Source organism: Typopeltis vanoorti, chromosome 6 (assembly GCF_054136105.1).
Source record: "Typopeltis vanoorti isolate ZY-2024b chromosome 6, IOZ_Tvanoo_1.0, whole genome shotgun sequence".
Taxonomy (NCBI): Eukaryota; Metazoa; Arthropoda; class Arachnida; order Uropygi; family Thelyphonidae; genus Typopeltis; species Typopeltis vanoorti.
The window spans coordinates 102,521,729-102,542,462 of NC_143554.1; the positions used below are offsets into that span (position 1 = coordinate 102,521,729).

At 33.7% G+C, this 20,734-nt stretch overlaps 1 protein-coding gene across 1 annotated transcript in view; it reads left to right on the forward strand.

The window, feature by feature from the left end:
* Positions 1 to 20,734, forward strand: part of LOC150105764 (teneurin-a-like) — a 400,598-nt gene that overhangs the window by 295,294 nt on the left and 84,570 nt on the right. Inside the window, exon 15 of the mRNA XM_090394550.1 lies at positions 18,034 to 18,153. Coding sequence (XP_090250676.1) covers positions 18,034 to 18,153 — 120 coding nt within the window. The remainder of the gene's footprint in view (positions 1 to 18,033; positions 18,154 to 20,734) is intronic.

Consider the following 20,734-nt stretch of genomic DNA (forward strand, 5'->3'; position numbering starts at 1 on the left):
GTGTTTATAATCATTCACGTTTGAATTCAACGTTACTTTCCACTATAGTTCTATGTCACGTTCGATATCGCTAGCTAAGCAGCTTACTGACTGACGCTAGCGAATAGACTGCCTCCGGTACCATGGATATGAACAACGCTTTCATACGTACTCTAAAAATATTAAGGCCTACATACTTTAAAAATCCTGAAAGGTAATTTATGGTTCGAAGGATTAGTAGTTCTTCGGAATTAATAGTATTCCTGAAATTAAAATGAAAATCCGATTTGCTGGTTTTGATCAGAAATTCTCAGGTAAACTATGGATGCAGTATATTTATGTCAAGAAACGATGATGAACGTTGGCATTATTCTAAAAGAAAAAGAAAAAAAAGAGAAATCCCCTTCTATGGAAACTAGGATATTAATGAAAGTAAGAGTCTTAAATATGCATTCTCAAAATCCTCCTACTATATTCATCAATGAAAACTTAGCTCTATAGCTAGTAGAACGATTTTACACTGATATATAGATATAGATATATATTTGAGTTTTATATTTCTTACTCATGGAACATAATATATATATTATGTTATGTTCCATGAGTGAGAAATATAAAACTCAAATGAGACAAATAAAAACTATGAAAACCCATAGTTGGTTTTGTGATATATGTACTCGAAATAATATCTGCATAAGCATATATGAAGTATGACTTTAGAATCCTATTATTAATCAAAATTTAGAATGTAACTTACAAGAAATATATATATATATTTATAATAAATATAATAAATTTTTACATGTATTATCAGAATATAAAATAAAACATGGAAATAATTAAATAGAAATACTCCAATGTTACATAAAACTGTTGAAAATGGTATTCATCAATAAGAATATTTTTATTAGGACACTTAGTTTTAAACTTCTTTGAGCGAGCTAACAATACATCTCGGCAATGTTCATAAGAATTCTGTTCATAATGACTGATTTCGGCGATTGACATATTTAAGTGTACAAGAACAGTTCCACAGGATGTATCTAGTGAAGCCCTTAAGAGATCGAGCATCCTTCCAAATTCCAGTGATTCTCTATGTATGCACGCGAGAGAGAAAATGTAAGACTTACAACTGAAGGCGCTTTACTATAAATGAGTATTCTTGTAAACAAGCAATTATGACATTTTTGTTTCGAAGATTAATAATAGTTACAAATTTCAAGTTACATCAATGTCGACATTTAAAATTTCGAAGTGGCGACATTGACTAACTTTTCCTTAATGTCGTATTACCTTCTCGAGAATTAAGAGTATATTCCGCTAAAGGTTACCTTGAACTTTATGAACCTAGTTACATAAGTAATTAAGCTAATACTTTTAAATATGCAATAAATACTAAAGTTATCTTAGGTTAAAATTTGATTTTAAGTGGAAAGTTTTTAATAAAACAATTTTACTGTAGATAGCATCTGTTCATATAATTTAATTGCTTTAAATATTTTAAGAAATAAAATAAAAGTAATTCACTAAAAGATATTAGCATTAAGCTCGATCATAAGTAATTATTGAACCAAGTAAAAATACTTTAACTAAATATCTGATTGTATAGCATAAAATATTGGCATATTCTAAAAGAAGGAGACTATAAATAAATCCATCAAAAGTAATTTCGATTTATAAAAAGGTTTTATATCAAATAACTAGATTATCTAGTGTATCTATTTGTGGATACTAAAGCAAACTCGCTTACTTTCGGATTATATTAAGATGCAATATTAATGAGTTCTGAAACATACATGAGAAATATATTCTCGTATTCTAAAATACAATATGACAATTTCGTTTGCAATAATACATTTTGAAGCGTACATTGACCACTTATTTTAAATGTTATACAAATGTTGCATTTCTCTTCATAAATTGTTTCGTAACACATGAAAAATACTCTTCCAGCATTCACAAGATAAATAAATAACCCTAAGAAAACAGAGAAATTAACGGACGGACTAATTCTGTTATAAATAATACTCAAATAATAGAAAGGTCCAGAAAAATATTTTAAATGATAAAATTCTTATTCATGTTTTTTCTTTAAAAAGGCAATAAAAGAAACATGTTTTTGTGACTAGTGATTCAATCCCTTTTAACAATATACTTTTTTTTACTAATATACAGAAACTTTCCTATTTCGGGAATTTATGCAGTGAGTCACATAATTTGAACTACTTGCAAGTCCAAAAGCTAAATTTTAAATGTATTATAGTCCACCATAAAATTACGAGCTTATACTGCATTTTAAATATAACATTTTTAATGTAAAAGTTAATTTGAATCCGGATCACTTGAGACACAACTATCAGCTACCTAATTTTAAAATCATAAAAAAAAAAAAAAAATCTCTCCCTTTATCGGAAATCATCCTTAAATGACGCACTCTTAGGAAGGGGAAGACAGGCCCAGTTAATGTAACATAACACACGCGCAAGCGCGCGTCTGGCACCTTAATATGCCTTTACAAATCTTAAAAATTATTTAAATAATTTTTTTTCGAATTTGCTGAATACAACGTACTTAATCCTCCTCTTTTGCCTTTAAAGTGTCGAGGTTTTTTCCAGATATTCTTGGACTAGCAACCGTAACTCGAGGAATAAGGTGGTTAGTCCTATGCCTCTCGGTGTGTTCTATGTTTGTGGATACGTGTGTTCACAGGGTCGGTTTGCCTCTTCTGGGGGACGAAAAACTCGAGTTTCCGGGTGAAAAAACGCCCTACCTCCGTATGAGATTTGCGTTGCATAAATATAGGCTAACCACCTTTAGTCGAAAGAGACCAAATAAAGTTCCTCCCGTCACTGACGGGAATCGAACCTAGATCTTTCCGACCAAAGCGCTTCATCTATATCGACTGAGCTACGAAGGCTCTGCTGGATACAAACGGAATTGAAATGTTGAAAGATCCAGTACTGTTTATGATTTCAAACTACAGTGGCTTGAAAATTATCAGCTGCATTCATTTTTTGTATCAATTCCTCTCAAGAGAGAATACAGAATCTATAAGTACACTCTTACCATGCATTGTTAGGATTAGGAAGGAAGAAATTTTTATTAAAAGGTTCTTTCTCTCCAATAATTAAAACTACTAAAGTTACAAAACTGTGAAGGAATTTGTGTGGAATGTTAAAAATGTTTATAGATGTGTTCCATAAGGAATGAGGAGTCTGAAACTGCGACACCTTGCAACTTGCGTCCAAAGTTGAAAAAAAAAAAAGTTATGCCATTTAAGGATGATGCGATACTTTCATTAACACACTCGTCTGTAGAATTAAGCTAAGGAACCATTAAACACGGACATATTACGCCTATGACACAGTTTGAGACGGCGAAATATGGTTGATTTATTGCAATTTCTAATGATTTATTTTAATATTATTTCCAGAAAATATTTATTATTTTCAAACATTTATTAAATATAACTATTAAAACAAATCTGAATAAAATTTTAAAAATATAAAAAGAACTGTCAACTTGGGGAATTGATAAAAATAGAAACTAGTTACCCTAATCACGTTAAAAGAAAGCACATTTGGAAAAATAAGCGAAGTTATATTCTATATCTTGAAAAGATAAACTTTCCGGAGATATTTATCCTTTTGACAGAAATCAAAACTGAAGAAATGTTCTAAACAAAATGAAAGGAATATATATTCGCCAGAATTGAAATAGATATTTGGAATAAGGAAAAAAAGATAAGTGGACCAGTCTATATTGTACAATGGAGGTCAAGATAATGCAAAGGAAATTAGGCATGTGTTGGAACAAACTTGAGAAAAGCAACAGTGAACAAAATTCTTCCAGGCATTAAGAGAATATTCAGATTTTCTGCACAAAGTCTAATAATAACATTAAAATGGAAAGATTGCATGCCATGTATAGATTATTCTTTACAAAAGAATGTGGTAGTTAATGCAATAAAAACTTCTAAATTAAAAATAATTTCCAAAGATATTTTGAATAAATAGACACCTTTATCTCCAGAAACTGGGAACAGTTAATTCTCATCACACAAGATCGAGTCATTAAAGCCAGCAGTTGTTTGATACTTATTAACTAAATCAAAAACAATAAATATCTTGCACCTCTATTACAGCATGTGAGAGTGAGAGCTTCGTGGAAATTAAGTAGCCGAGATAATGAATTAGCAACAACGCATTTACTATGGCTAGATAGAGAGAGACTCCAGATCGTTACAATTTAATTAACCAAGATAATGAATTAGTATAAACATGCCAGAATAAACAGAAACCTATTAATTCCACTTTACAAATCGAAAAAGTGCCTGCCTCCGATGCTTAAAATGCGTTTGTATGAATTATCATATAAATATCAATCAACATGAAGTAAGCAAGAAAAGTCCCTAATGTTAATAGCATATTCGTACGCAAAGTAATTTATAAAGATGAAAATTATCAGTTATCACAACAAGTGTAACAATTATCGGATGCAATCATAAAAAGTGCGTTTGTGTATTTTGTCATAATTTTGCTTGTATAGGGTGTCATTAGCCATCACAACATCTAAGCCTAGAGCTATTTATTATTAATAATATTATTATTTGACACCTCCAGGGAGTCCAGGGACTCATCAAGGGAGGGCACCTGCTCTACAACTCTGTCTCCACCACTCAATCCACCAACTGACCGCACCCACACCAACGACATCTACCGCCGATCACCACCACCACCACCACTGGTATTTCCACAGACAATCACAAATATCCATGCCCAAGGCGGAATTCGAACCCGCAGCCTGCTCTGCAACTGGAGAGCAGTTGTAGAGCAGGCTACGGGTTCGAATTCGGCTGGAGAGCGGATACACTAATCACTCGGCCAGCCAGGCTGGCATTTTGGATTATATTCTTCTTCTTCTTCTAATATGGATGTTAGGCCAGGTGGCCTGTTCATGTCTCATGCCATCTCTTTCTTGGTCTTCCCATTTTGGCTTATATATTGCATAACTGTAATTTTATTTCGTTTTCCAAATTTTGTCACTAAAACAGCTGAATCGAAACCAAAGAGAAGTCAAATATTTAGAAACAAAAATCCTAAATACCAAAATTCATTCATTTCGTTAGGAGTGTACAGCAGAATTATTGAATCATTTTTCAATCTTTTGATTTTGTTACTAAAATTATTTAATTTAAACTAAAACTGAAATCACCTCGATAAATTTTAGTTCGGATCTGATCTCAAATACCAAATTTTAATAAAAAGTCAGATAAAACATGTACGGATGGAGTAATAAAAAAATAAATCTAACGGTTGTTACGCATTTTGCAAAATACATCTAAAATGACTTCATTCGTTTAAATTGATTAATTAATTTAAGTAACCTTTAAACAGCTGAACATTTTAGTAATCACTAAAACCACGAGAGCCTCCGTAGCCGTCAGTTTCAACAAAGTTCTACGGCTGGAAAGACCTGAATTCCAATCCCATCTGGGAAGCAAAGAATCTTTATGAGAACATTTTTAAATGACTGTGAGCGCCAGTCTAATACGGAAGTAGCAGGGTTTTTCATCCCGAAAAACATTGGAATCGTACATGTTTCAGCATAAGACTAACTACTTCATCTTAATATTGTGGTTACAAAATCCAGTCTCGGGAGATGTAGGCGATATAGGCCAGTAAGTACCACTGATTATTGTTATTACTAAATTCCATGAAAGACAGAAAGAATGCCAGTTAATTAATAGGTATTCTTATTACATATTCTGTATTTTAAAAAGTGTAGAAATGCATGAAGCAGTTCAGGTTGATCAAAATATTATTTTGCCATTTCGCTTCATATTTGGAAATCTAGGAAATGGAAACGTCAGATTTAGTTTATTGCAAGTAGGGTACGTTTTTCATTTATACTATTCATGAGTCCGTCAAGGTATTAGTTAAATCCTTTCTACTAGCTAAGAGAAAGCTATGTGATCGTCAAATTCCTATTTTTATAATTCTATTGCATCTGTTCGTATGCACTGTCTTCAACAATGCCAAACTTTAAATAGTATGTGAATGAAAAATTCGCTAATGGAATATTAAAAAACGATTAGAAATGGATATAAACATGTCACCTCTAACACGTGCTACTTTCAAGGTATGAAAACTTCAAAAGAAGCTGGAAAATACTGATGTCATCAGGAATGAGGGTAGCAGGAATCAAGTCCTGCGAGAGATCCACTCATAGTGACTTCTAAAACTGTTTCACAACGCTTTACGCGCGACTAAAAACTGTGAGCGAGAAATGGAAATATTATATTTCTAAAGTAAACCAGGTTGCCTGACAAAATCTAATTTATGTTGCATAAAAAATTACTCCACGAACTTTCTGAAAGACCGTCCAATGTATGTATAAATAGTGTAGTAATAACGATCGTTATGACATTCATCTGATGAAAAATTACTATCAGAGATTATGTTCATGCACATTCACAGAAATGCTGAAATGAAATACACCACGGAAACTCGGTCAGCAGAACATCCAGTTTTAATAGTGACAGCTATATGCAGCGAAGCCAGGTTTAGATTTTTTTTCTGGAATAGAAATACGAGGGAGAAAAAGAAAGTAATGTCTCCCATTTTTTTCTTTCTATTTGAGCATGACCGAAAGCTTTAAAAGTCAATGAGTGGACATTAGTAGTTTCTAGTTGCACCAGAGCGAATGGTGCTGCGGTCGCATGATCTTAGTAAAGAAGCAGTTCAAAATGGTGGCTGGTACAAATGCATGCTCGAAACAAAGAATGGCAATTGAATTTCTTGCTGCAAAAGATGTGAGTTCAATGGAAATTCATATCCATCTGAAAACGTATGCAGGTAGACAATACTGTTGATGAGCACAGCTAGACGCTGGGTCAAACATTTTAAAATAGGTGAAATAGAGTTCAAAGACAAGCCTCGAAGCTGCCGGTCAGCAGCGGCAGTGACGAAGTACAAGAATCGCAGTGATGCGTTGAACTACGTCGCATCACAACTCGCGAACTGAAACGCAGTAGGCATTGGAAAAACCAAGGTGAAAACCATCATTAACGACCTCGGCTACAACAAGGAATTGAAACAAGCTCCTGTTCACTGACGTCGGAGTAAAGACTTTTACGGAGTAAGCATACAACATTTCACTCCAGCGATGGCAAAAGTGTAAAGAAAATGGCGGTTTGTTGGAAAATGAAAGAATGCGCGTGACACTGGAGGGTTAATGTATTGTAAAATCCAATGTTTTATTTAAAAAAAATCTGAGGCAATAAAAACAGGAGACATGACTTTCTTACCGCCTGTCGTATTTCACGGTCTTACTTGCATTATCTTACATATCATTCTAGTAGAATATTCCCGACTTCGGTAGTTTACATTATCTTCTTGAAAATGAATCATTATCTAGTTCTTTTAGTGTTCCACACAACATGTACAACATAAACAACTATTTATGCCATTCTCTGTCCATCCGTCTGTTTGTCGCTATGCATGCTATAGTACTGCTCTGACTACTCACAACTTGATATCATTCGGTATTTGGAATGTTTACTAAAATTTGTTGACTGATCTTAGTTTTGATATTGAGAAGACAATTTAAATAGAGGTGTCACGTAATAATAATAATAATAATAATAATAATAATAATAATAATAATAATAATAAAACAGGATTCGGACTAAATAATACATTTTGTGTGTGTGTGTGTGTTTCACGGATGATTTCCATATTTGTTTTTCATTAATGACGAGCACCGTACTTAGTACCTTATATCCCCATGGCCCATTCCTTTCCCCCATATATATATATATATATATATATATATCTGTGTGTGTGTGTGTTAAAGATACCAAGCTATTTTAAATATAAACCTGGTTTTAATCCATTTCCAAATTAAGCAAACAGACAAGTAACTCAAGTTTTGCGCCTGCAAGTCTTAGGCAACTCGTGGTAAAGGTGGAATAAGCTCTGATCACTATTCTTAGTATTTATCGTTAATGCAAAGCACATCTCCTTGAGGAGAAGTATGATGCTATGCATTAAAGGCAAGGGATCACTACCCAAACCGGTTTCGACCTTTATTGAGGTCTCATCAGTGGAAGCCAGGCTTAGAAATACCAAGGTTTAAGTAATACAGAGCTTATAAATATTTTACCAAAACAAGTTACCATAAGGTGCTTTGACCTTATTAAATAAAAATCTCAGGATGAGAGATAGATGTAGAAAGTTGTTTACCTTGGGTATAACACACACACACACACACACACACACACACACACACACACACACACACACACACACACACACACACACACACACACACACACACACACACATATATATATACACGAATAGCTTGTCATCTCGGAAGCTAGTTTTACTGTATTGCTTCTGATCTCTGGTTTTAAATTTAGTTTTCAAAACCAGACCAGGCCGTTTAGCGAAATCTGAGTATAAGATGTAGTTGAACAAAATCAATTAGGTAATCCGTATAATAACTGTATCATTTAGAAACAGTAATTGTCTGCCTGACAATGATTTTTAGGTGAACAGTTTAGGTGGACCAATTGAAAGTTATGACTTTTTAATTACTTTTAAAAAATTAAAAAATTTAGTGTTTTTTTTTATAAATCGAGGCTTAATTTTTTCTTTCGAAATGTAACAACACAGGATTATACAAAAGAAAATAAGAACGATCTATTTGCAGTTGACTCTCGGAAATTTCCAGCGTCAATTGCATTTATCGTTAATTATAAAACCTTATCCTATAAAAAAGCATGCTTAATGATGATATTTGGAAATCGAATATATTTCTTAAAAAGTTTGTTATGAGGAACTAAAAATTAATCTGAACAGCACCAGTCACAGTATGAAACATAACTCTTCATATGCATCGCTGTTGCCTTATGGACTTATGAATGTTTGTAGACGTAAACATTCAGTGTCTATGGCAGTTGTTCCAATCTGTTCAAGTAGTTGTTCTATAGATGGAACCGTGAAAAGGAGTATAATAAAAGCTATTAGCGTTGAATTTCAAGGCTATCGCGGCCCCTTTAACCTGTACACTACATAAGATGCATCGTGACCCTTCAAACTAGAAAATTTCAAAATTTTCATTATCAAAGAATATCCAGTATCATGAAATAAATAGTTCTGAACTTTTTTGCTTACTTCTTTTTTCATAAAATTTATTTTGCAGGCACTTCCGCTTTTCAGCAACTGCCTGTTTTCAGATTTCATAACAACAAATTTTGCAATCTTCATCCTATGAGTATATTTTCTCCACGGCTCTTACAGTCCCTTCTGCTTCCATCTTCCAGGGGACAACCAATTGATAATTCTCAATGGCCATCGTTCATTCTCTGGGAGTGGTCATACCATTTTAAGGCACGCGCCTCCATATTCTTTGTGACAGACTCTTCAACTTTCTTCTCTGTTCGATTATATGCATCATTCAAGCAATTCTCATACGTGGCTCTCATAATTTGTCTGACGCAATCCATTTTTGCTTCTACTTGTTTTCCCTTTAGTTGTCATTGAGAGTCTAACACTCACATCTATAAGATATTATGATCTCTATAATAATAACTCACCCGATACATCTTAGTTTTCCTTGCAACCTTACGACTCCATAATATATCATTCATGGTCTCCATAAAATATCTATCGCCATAACCAGGCCTATCCACCATAGAACCTATCCACCAGATACTTGAAAGCATCTACTAAATTTATGGTTCCCCACTGCATTGTAACCTCCAACTATTAAATATTCTGTGTTTAACAAATTGACTTTCAGGCCCCACTGCTTATATTTATCAAACAGTGTTTTCATATTCCACGCTCTCCTTGTCCTGTGAACATCACCTGATCATCAGCCAAAGGGGAGAATATAAAGCGAACTTTAATGAGCACATGCATTCCATGGCACTACCTATAACAAATCAACCTAAACTGCAACTAAATGGATTTTAAATAACGTCGTTTGATAACATACAACATTCCTGTTTGAGCCCTTACTGCTATTAAATTCTTCTGAAAGTCTGTCCTCGATCTTCATAGCAATTAGATCCGTGATTCCTCTTCTCCAATCTCTACCGTTCATTCCTCTATATCTACTCTGCTCAATACCGGCCATTCTCTTCCTTGGGAGAGTATCGTAAGTTTTCTCCAGATCCACAAAATGAAATGAAGTTCTTTATTCTTAGCGATCATTTTCTGGGAGGATATTTGTCGTAAGGAAACTATATTATCCGAATTTAGGGATATTCTAAATGCAATGCTTTCTCATAATTGGACCAAATATTCTTCTGACCGAACCATGTAACAGATTCCTCTATAATTCTTTGGATCGTCCTTCCTGTTCTTCTTATAGCTAGATAATATATGACAAATTCCACTAATAAGGGACCACTTCACCAAAAGTGATCCCAGCAGATCACTTTTGGTGAAGATACACGAGATCTTCACCAAAGTGATAATTACGGGTCAGAACCTATACTACTTCACTACCACTACCGCTAGGGCAAGTAATCGTTCTATTCTTTGATGTTTGAACAGGCCTGTCTCTATTTTCATTTCAAGAACCCTTTCGCCTGACAGCATCCAACTCATCCCCTTGATATTCCATCCTGACCACATATAAAAACCTTTATAATATCTCTTTGAAAATACATGATAGTGAATCTTGTTCAAGATTTATAAGAAGCTCTTAACCTGTCGCATAAATCACCAGAACAGAGCAGAACGACTATATCCCGCTAGATGACTTTCTTTACTTGATCCCCATTCTTTTCACTTGTCCCTTAACATTATCACACTCCTCTCAATCCTGAGAGGCTTTACTATTTAAACATATGTTTTATTATTATTATTATTATTATTAATTTTATTCACATAATTGATACACAGTCAAACCAAGATATCGTATAAACAAAAATTTGGCTAGTGACACAGAACAATTCAGATTCTACCCAAGAATCTAAGAATAGTCCGTCAGGTAGTCGTAAAACTGTTCAAGTAATGCTATTTTTTGTAGGTTATATGGGGTCGCTTCGTTGATGTTTAATTGCTGTAAATAGTTGGATAGCTTCTTTGAAGTTGCACCAAGTGCACCGATAACTATTGGGGTGATTTTGGTGTGTTTAAGTCACAGTCGGCCAACTTCGATTGCCAGATCTCGATATTTAGTCATTTTTCCCAGTTCTTTGTTGTTAATGTTGTTATCACTGAGTACTGCGATATCGATAATCCAAACCTGTCGATGTTCGATAATTATGATGTAAGGTCTGTTGTGTTCCAAATGCCGATCAGTTTGTATTCTAAAGTCCTAGAGAATTTTTGCTGTTTCGTTTTCCAATACAGTCTCTATTTTATGCTGCTACCAGTTATCAGAAGTAGGAAAGCCATATTTTTTGCATACATGCCAATGAATTATTTTGGCCACTTGATCATGGTGGTATTTATAGTCAGTTTGAGCTATTTTGCTGCAGGTGCTGATTAGATGTTCTACAGTCTCATCTTTCTGATTTCTGCATGATCTACTTTTGCTGTTATTTTTATTAATTATTATTATTATTATTATTATTATTATTATTATTATTATTATTATTATATCAACTCTCCTGGAGTCAGACGCATCGAGGAAGAGAAAGAGAGAGGTTTACACTATTAACAGTTATATACACTATATAAGAAGTATACATCATATCACATTACAATGCGAAATAAGTATACATATATTACTAAAGTCTGCAACGTAGAGAAACTCTCTCCTGCCTGTAACATATCTAGCATAGTGCAGCTTGAACTCTTCTCAGTTTTACCATCCACAACATACTCAGACAATGCATTCCACTCGTTCACCACTCTCACGTAAAAAATACTTCCCATCCTATTATTCACCACTTCCTTGCGTAGTTTCCAGGGATAGCTTTTAGTTCTTACCCCTTCCTTATTTTCCATTATCTGAAATATATCTCTCTCTCGTATCCATCCGGTAAATACCTCTCAAGAGGTTAAAGGTGTCAATCATATCGCCCCTTAGCCTTCTCTTAGTCAAACTCTGCAGATTACAAACTTCAACCTATCCTTACAGCTAACATTCCATAGTCAGTCCTGAAATCATTTTTGTCAACCGCCTCTTCACCCTCTCGAAAGTATCTTCATCCTTTCTAAACCTCGATGACCAAATTTGAGCACCTGCTAATTAATGCTCGTCTTAATATTGCAGCAATCCTATGAGTTGTCTTAATCACCCTTGCAACATGTTGCAAAGGGATTTCTCCACTACATTTCCACATAGAGAGGACGCAGTGTACCAGCTGCAGATCCCAAAATTCAAAACTTTACATTCAGCAACATTAAACTGTGAACTCCATTCATCTGCCCATATTTCCAGCTTATTCAAATCCTTTTGAAGAGCCACTACATCATCACAACTCTTAATCACCTTCCCCAGCTTCACGTCATCCGCAAACAACTGAATATCTCCTTGAATTTCAGAGACAATATCATTTATATAAAGGTGGAAAGGTAGTGGTACAGCACAGAGCCCTGTTGAACTCGACTAATAACTTTCCTTTTCTCCGATATTGCCCCTCCATATTTCATCTTATTTTCTTCAGTCTTCTCCTTCACTTGTTGACTCATTCATTCTACGTCTTCTCATCTTTTAATTTCTCTTCCAAGGACCTTTCAGCAGCCTCATATACACACATTCCTTTAAATGATCATAGAAGTCAGGTGCAGAGTCCACACTGCAAATCCTTTTAGAATATTAATTATTTTACTGAATAACACACTAAAATAAATTGACGCGTCTATAGGAGTGATGAGACATCGCATATGACAGCTCCCAAAATAACTTTGCTAGTTGCACCTATGGGCGCAATGATAATTTACAATTAAGACCAATAAAGGTATTGGTCTTAATTGTAAATATAAACATTAAAGCAATAATTACTGGGAAATAATCAGTTATATGAAGGGACATAATAACTGCACTCGGCACAGAAGGTATTTATCAAAATTCAGGTATAAATTATTTGCTAGCATTCCTTTTATCAGTCGAGTTTCGAACACGATTTCCATTCGATGAAACAACAGCGTTTTAATTCAGTTGTTTCGTCTGCTAGGTTTATAATTCAAAGGATGAGTAAAGGGAATTCGGTAGTCATAAATATTCACTAGAGAAAGACTTTCGGAATAAATTAGCCAGTAATCTTTCGCACGTCGTGACTAAGCTTGCCAGTGACACAAGACGCAAAATTATTGGTGGCATTAAATGTAATTTCGAAAATAATAAACATGAGCATACATAAATAACCAGTTTATTTAGTTTAGTTTAGCCAGTTGGGAAAACCTTGAAGAATTTTTTTCTAAATAAAATAATTCGCGTACAATTATTAACCGGACTGAAGAAATACCTTACATAATACCACAGGTTGCTATCCAACATTTCTGCACTGAAGACAGTACTAGAGAATAGAAGCATCAAATCTAGAATTTTCGTTTCCAGAGATAATTGTAAAAATCGCAGTTTCTACTTCACTTTCGTATTCAAATGAATCTTTAGTTTGTATTTTAGTATCCTTCTGCTCACACATAAGGATTTAAATCTGTTGGGAAGCTAAACAGAATTCGGTTATGTCGAAATGTAATTTTTGAAAATTATTTTAAATTCACTTAAGAGTGAAGTACTGTATAAACATAAGCAGGTGAAATACTTTCTTTACAAAATTATTCACATTAGTATTAGTGTATATTATTTATTTACAGATTATTTGAATAGCGTATTTATTATTATTACAATTCCCGAATAATGTATGGTAAGAAAATTTCGCTAACAAGTATATTACTGGTCGTTCATCCGCTTAAAAATGCATAATGCATAGTTCAATAAAGTGTTGGCACTGTCCTCTTTAGCTGAAGGTAAACATTAATAGGCTAAATTGCCTGCCTGATAAGCATTTTACCTTATAAAACTTGTTAAGTAATAAAATGTGTTCGATGCACTGCAAATTCAGAAAACTTCCACGAACCTGGAAGACTAAATATTTAATCCGCTTAAAATGTTCCTTGCGACTCGGTCATGCTATATTTGAAATAAAGTTGTCAGATTTTGATTGTAGTGCATTTAGTAAAAAATGCATTCATTCTTAATTTTCCATCATTAAGTCTATGCCAAAGAAAGTGTCCAACTCAAAGATATAATACTGCATTTGGTATATAGGTGATTATTTCCAGACAAACAGGCCAGTGCCTGTTTGTCTGGCCTTTTAAGAATAAGTTGGAATCTATTCGAGCTCCAATTCTTAAATTTAACTCTTAAATAGAACGATAATCTAGTAAAGTAAAGTGTTAAGACAGAAGACCTGGAAGATCTTACTTATCGAGTAAATTGTTGTAATAACAACACTTCACGAGCTTCGTCTAAGAGAAACGAGAACCTTTGGTGAAGTAAACCTTCTAAAGAACATAATTTATTTCTTTGATGCAACAAGAAAGCACTGGTTAAAGGACTTCAATCTAACATGATCTCGAAGTAATAGTTATATACGTAGGAACAAAATAATATGCTAACATGACTAACAAGCCATTTGTTATTAAAGATAAGTTTCCGCTTTCTTATTGCACAACATCTCTACCTAGGAGAATACTTTGTTAAGTTTTCTTTGCATTTGTGAAAGCATCGTTTTTGTTTAAAAAAATTAGTGTTAGCCATGTAATGAAAATGCTCTGTTGAAATCAATTTCCAATGTTTGGTAATGACATCGCTTACAACGATGCTCAAGGTTTCACTGGCAATTGAAAAATATAACCTCATTATTGTGTGGTATTTTTTCTTGACTATTATGTATATAAACTATTACACTTTTTTTATAATGTTAGTCAAGTTGCTTTTAATTTATTGTCCTACATGTTTCGCCAATTTTTCTATCGGCATCTTCAAGGAATACAAAATCAGTAAGCTATATGAAGGTAACAGACTAGGTTATAACTGATGGTTCTAATTCATACAAAAATTAGTATTGTGCGAGACAATGCGCGTCTCGGGAACGTGATTTATTTGTTATGACTCATGATGTAATTGTCATGAAAGTTCATTTCTTTGATGTTTAATGATCTAATTAAATCTTTCCAAATTTCTGGTAAGGTTAGACCTTGATTCTTGTTTAGGTTTTCAGTTGTGCGAGCGACTGTAGCTGCTTCCTTGAAGGTGTTCTTGAGTGGTAGTTATCTTCTATATAGGGCATAAGGCTCTTGTCCCACTCAATGTGATGGTTGGTAGAGGCAAAGTGGCAAGAAAGGCCTGAAATGTCTTGTCTATTGTTTCTGACATACCCTATGTGTTCTTTCTCGTTTCGAAGCTTATAGAGGCTTCGAAATGAGAAAGAAAAAACACATAGGGTATGTCAGAAACAATAGACAAGACATTTCAGGACTTTCTTGCCACTTTGCCTCTACCAACCATCACATTGAGTGGGACAAGAGCCTTATGCCCTATATAGAAGATAACTACCACTCAAGAACACCTTCAAGGAAGCAGCTACAGTCGCTCGCACAACTGAAAACCTAAACAAGAATCAAGGTCTAACCTTACCAGAAATTTGGAAAGATTTAATTAGATCATTAAACATCAAAGAAATGAACTTTCATGACAATTACATCATGAGTCATAACAAATAAATCACGTTCCCAAGACACGCGCATTGTCTCGCACAATACTAATTTTTGTATGAATTAGAACCATCAATTATAACCTAAGTCTGTTACCTTCATATAGCTTACTAATTTTGTATTCCTTGAAGATGCTGATAGAAAAACTGGCGAAACATGTAGGACAATAAATTAAAAGCAACTTGACTAACATTATAAAAAAAGTGTAATAGTTTATATAACCTCATTATTCTTCGGAATTTATGAAACTGTCACTGCATAAGCCTTGAAACCTCAGGTTTTGATTCTCGTAATTTGGAACGACCATCCACATGGAAGGAGAGTAACTGGTCAGTAATATCCATCTATGCTTGTCTAGAAATAGATTATGCTTCATCGACGACTTTTGCAACTATCAACTTGAAAGTGTGTGGTACGCATGTTCTTTGACATACCGTATATAATAACTCATTAACTGGGCCTTAACTCACGAGAAGGGTAGGCCGCTTCGTAAAAGTTGATAGTTCAAATATAGCCAGCTTGCAATCAATTCTCCAAAAGTTTTCTGGCAGGCAGACTAGTAGTTTTACACTCTATTATTTCATTGATTTTTCGCGTCATACGTGCACATTTATGGCTTTGCTTGTCAAATCCTTGACAAGATTTTTCAGCACCCACAATGCCCATTTCAGAAATAACTTAGAAAAGAAAAGAAATTGGAGGAAAATTTGTTACCAAAGGAATGAAATATAGTTAATTTTACTGATAATGGCAACTGTTTGAATTTGAACAAGAGCAAGTGAATCCTTAAGTTCAAAAAAAGTGATTATTTTTGACAGATTCAATCTCTTAACCTATAAATGGACTTTAATCATAAATAGCATTTAATGTCCCAATTAACGAGCAATATTAGTGCAAACTATGATTAAATATGGTAACACTGCATTTTGCAAAACTATTAGTGATTAAAATATATATATATATATATATATAGCATAATATTAAATGCTCAAGTGTTGAAATGAAGCAAGGATTTGTTTGCGTACAGAATGAAAATGCAAAAATATAATCTAAACTTCGAGAATTTTATGAATGCTTGAAATTTTTCTGATTTTACTATTACAAAAAAAAAATCAGTTACTGAAGGAAGATCTGTGAATTTTTAATTCCCCAAGTTGATAAAGTCAATAAATAACCATTTATTTGCCATTATGATTCAGTCACAATGATCCCATATTGTTTGCGAGGTGAAAATATCCACATATTTCACCTCGCAAACAATTCGTATATTGTTTGCGATGTGAAAATATCCACATACTCGTGCATATATTCTAACATAATTTCAACGTCGTAATCTGTCCATTATAATACAATTCGTTGCTTGAACTACAAATAAACATGACGTTTAGCTTAAGACAAACGATAGCCCAGCCCTTCTTAACTCTCGAAGACACCATTTCATCTTACCATTGTATTATCCTATAACTTGTAGAACTATATGTGTATATTAAATACCATTCACGACACGAATATTATCTATTTAATAGAAATATCTTTACAAATTTTCGGATCCTATAGATGAAGGCGGAACTAGGTCAGAGATATCGGCTGCTTGGGTTCAATTGGGGATCCTATTGTCAAACAGATAATTGACTTTTCGTGGAAAATTCCTATATCCTAACTCCCACGTGAGTCAATGAAAAGTCAGTTTACGAATCACTTTGAACATTTTGTACAAGCACGTCTAGTTCCACGTGTCATGGATTATAATGATATAAATCAGAAACATTTGAAACACCTGCAATTGCTGAATTTCGAAAAGTAGTCTTGGAAGAATTATGTACAAAACAAAAGATCTAATATGAAAATTTACTATGAATGATTTATTTGTTTTGATTCCGTTTTAACCAAGAACAAAGTTAATTTTGCTTAGTACCCCCCCTCCCAAAAAAAGCAAGTTTCTTTAAAATATAAAAATTTGGCAAATGAAAAACGCTAGAAACTGTTTTGTCTTTGTAATATAAATTGGGTTGTGGAATTTATCTTTATCAGGTGTGAAAAATCTAGTTCCGTCTCTGCATATAATTGTAAGAGGTGCAATAAAATTCCTACAAAACTGGTACCCAACAGACTCCTCTTTCTGTTCCGTCATAATTCCTTCTAATACAAAATCATGTTCAGAAACTGACACAGAAACACACCAGATATATGAACATATACTTACATAACAACTTAACTTAATAAAATAAAAATAAATTTTATAATCCCAACATAATCCTAAATGTGTAACTTAAATTAAAATTAGCCTTCATATTTCACGTTAATCAACTAAACACATATTCATCTTTTTTTAAATATTGTTAAAATCTTTTTATGCGTCCAGTCGAGTTTCTGTAATACGTGGACGAGTCATCAGCAGAGAAGGAAATGGACTCATTGGAATCAGGGTGAGCGTCGCCACCGACCCGCAATTTGGCTTCACTCTCACGAGGAGCGATGGATGGTAAGGTTTATGTTCTGAGGTATGTTATTAGTCATTAGGAGAATTTATCTTTAGAATATCAAAAATTCATATATTGACAACACATGTGTATTCCTAGTGATGAGTTGGACCTCGTTTGTATATATATTCTTCGAATGGCCGATTTATTAGGTATGCGCACCCTTATTCATTCATGGAATCCACCGTTTTGTTCGTTAGCCAAGTATTCGTTCTTTGTGTGTGTGTGTATATATATATATATACACAGATGTTGAAACAGATGTTGGTGCAGGTGTCAAGAAAAGTGCAGCTCTGCTGAATGATTCAACGATTGTATCACATGAAAATAACCAGCAAGATACAACAACCCGAAAACATGCGTCCAACGGCAGTCCTGCCGATAGCTTGTGAAGTTAGAGGTCAGCGGAAGATTATTTATCTAATAGACTAACAGGAAAACCAAAATCGGTCAAATTACAGCGTAACCGAGCAAGGATATGCAAAGGAGATAAAACACATAGTGAATCTGACCCTGTCATAAACGCGATGTAGTAGCAGATGATCTCGTCAAATTCCACTCCAGCCAGTCATCATCGTGTATCGCTGATGTAAGAAGAGCTTTATTAACGCAAGTGAAATCCCTTATAAAATAAATGAATCCCATGTCCTACTTGAACACTGTTGGTAATCAAGTAGCTTCATGCTCCCTGTTTGTCCATGTGATAATGGTTACTCCCATATCGTTCGGTTACAAGGACACTATGGCAACTTTTCAATCATTGGCCTATTCAATCATTATATCATAGTCGAAATGAGCATCTTTGGGAGGAGATAAAGCGAACTGTTTGCGACAGGGATCCTCGAACATGAGCAAATTCAATCTAAATCTAATTTGAGGAAACTGTAGGATGAAAAATCCTCTGCAGCCAGCGCACTCGTGAAATTCTTTCACGATCCTATTAGTTGAGGTTCTAAAGAACTAAAATAAATGATGCCCGATATTAGCCCAAGTGCATTTCATAAACTGCCCACTCAGTGTACATATGAATCGGCTCATCAGTTCAGAAGAGCCGATTCATAAGAACCGGTGGTTATATTTTAATGTCGCATGTCAATGAGACGGTCAAAAAAGAAGAAAAAAAACTATTAGAATGGCAAGTGTTATAAAATAAAATTATTCCTTGGAATATTATTAGTTTTCCGCGTTCAACAGTCTTTTTTAGAAAATAGGCTGTAATTTAGCCAAGCCCCCCCCCGACACAGCCAAATACCTTGTATTTATTGCATATCACAAAACAATATTCTATATTGATTCCAGATTGCAGTTCAAAACAACGCAGCATACTAGCGAGATTTTGTTCGTCCGAATTTAATGAAATGAGGCGGTGATTGATCGTTTAAATACTCATTTGCTGTTCAAATGCTTGTGCCTTCCTTCAAATTGTGTCACTCTTATGTACTTGTAATATCAATAATATCTACAAATGAATTGATAACGAAAATAACATTTTGCATGCATTGAAATAAAAAAAATATATTATTTTTAATACATTAACATTGTTTCATCAACGGTATTTGGTTTGAATGTTTTTCCGTAATCTGGCCACCATCCATGTTGCATGAACTATGAAAGTAAGCTCACTAATCATATAATAAAAACTAAATAAAAAGTAGTAAATTCATCAGAAAACAATTACATCTAATGATATAATCAAAATTCGTTGCATTTTAAAATGTACGCTTTATCATTTGATAAAAGCAGATGTTTGTCTTTGTATATAAAGTTGAAAGATATCTTACTTCACTTGCCACGGATTGATTAATTCATATTTTCAAGATACACCTATAAAGTTATTTATTTGAATGTCAATGAGTTTAATTAAATAATGTAGCTCATTATTATCACAACGTGCTGCTGAAATAGTGACATATAACACTCTAACCTAGCCTAATCTTCTGTTACAATATTACATGCAAGCCTTAAAAATAAACTTAGTTCTTATAAAAAAAAATAAATTCGACTTTCAAAACTAGAAACAATCACCAATACAGAATGCTTTAAAAAAAATTGGACACTTCTTTTCTTTATACTTCATAATACAGACTTTTTTAATATTTGTATACCATAATAAACTGTTCAACTACCAGCTGAATTAAATCTTCACCTCAATATTTTACACGTAAACAGCTCCATGAAGTTTTTTTAACCTGTATAAATCTCTAAAATGATTTAAGTAATCACTTTATGCAATAAACGTTTGTTCAGAAATTATCCCCTAAGTTTTGAAAGATTTTAAATGTTTTTAATGAAACAGGTCAAACAGTTTTAGTTATTTTGTAAATTACTTAAAAATTGTTTCTTTGATTAACAGTCGTATCTTATTTCTGCATATAATTAACTTAACTGACGAAGCTATGACCCTCAGTACCACGCAGAAACAATTTTCATTAACCGACGATTCACATATCGCCTTTTCCTTAATTAATATCATTACGCTCACTTGCCAGATGTCAGATCAAGTAATCTGATGTTAAAAAAAAAAACATTCGCTGACGTCTTACTAACGAATTACTTTGTTTTTTGCACAGCTGCATGTGGCCT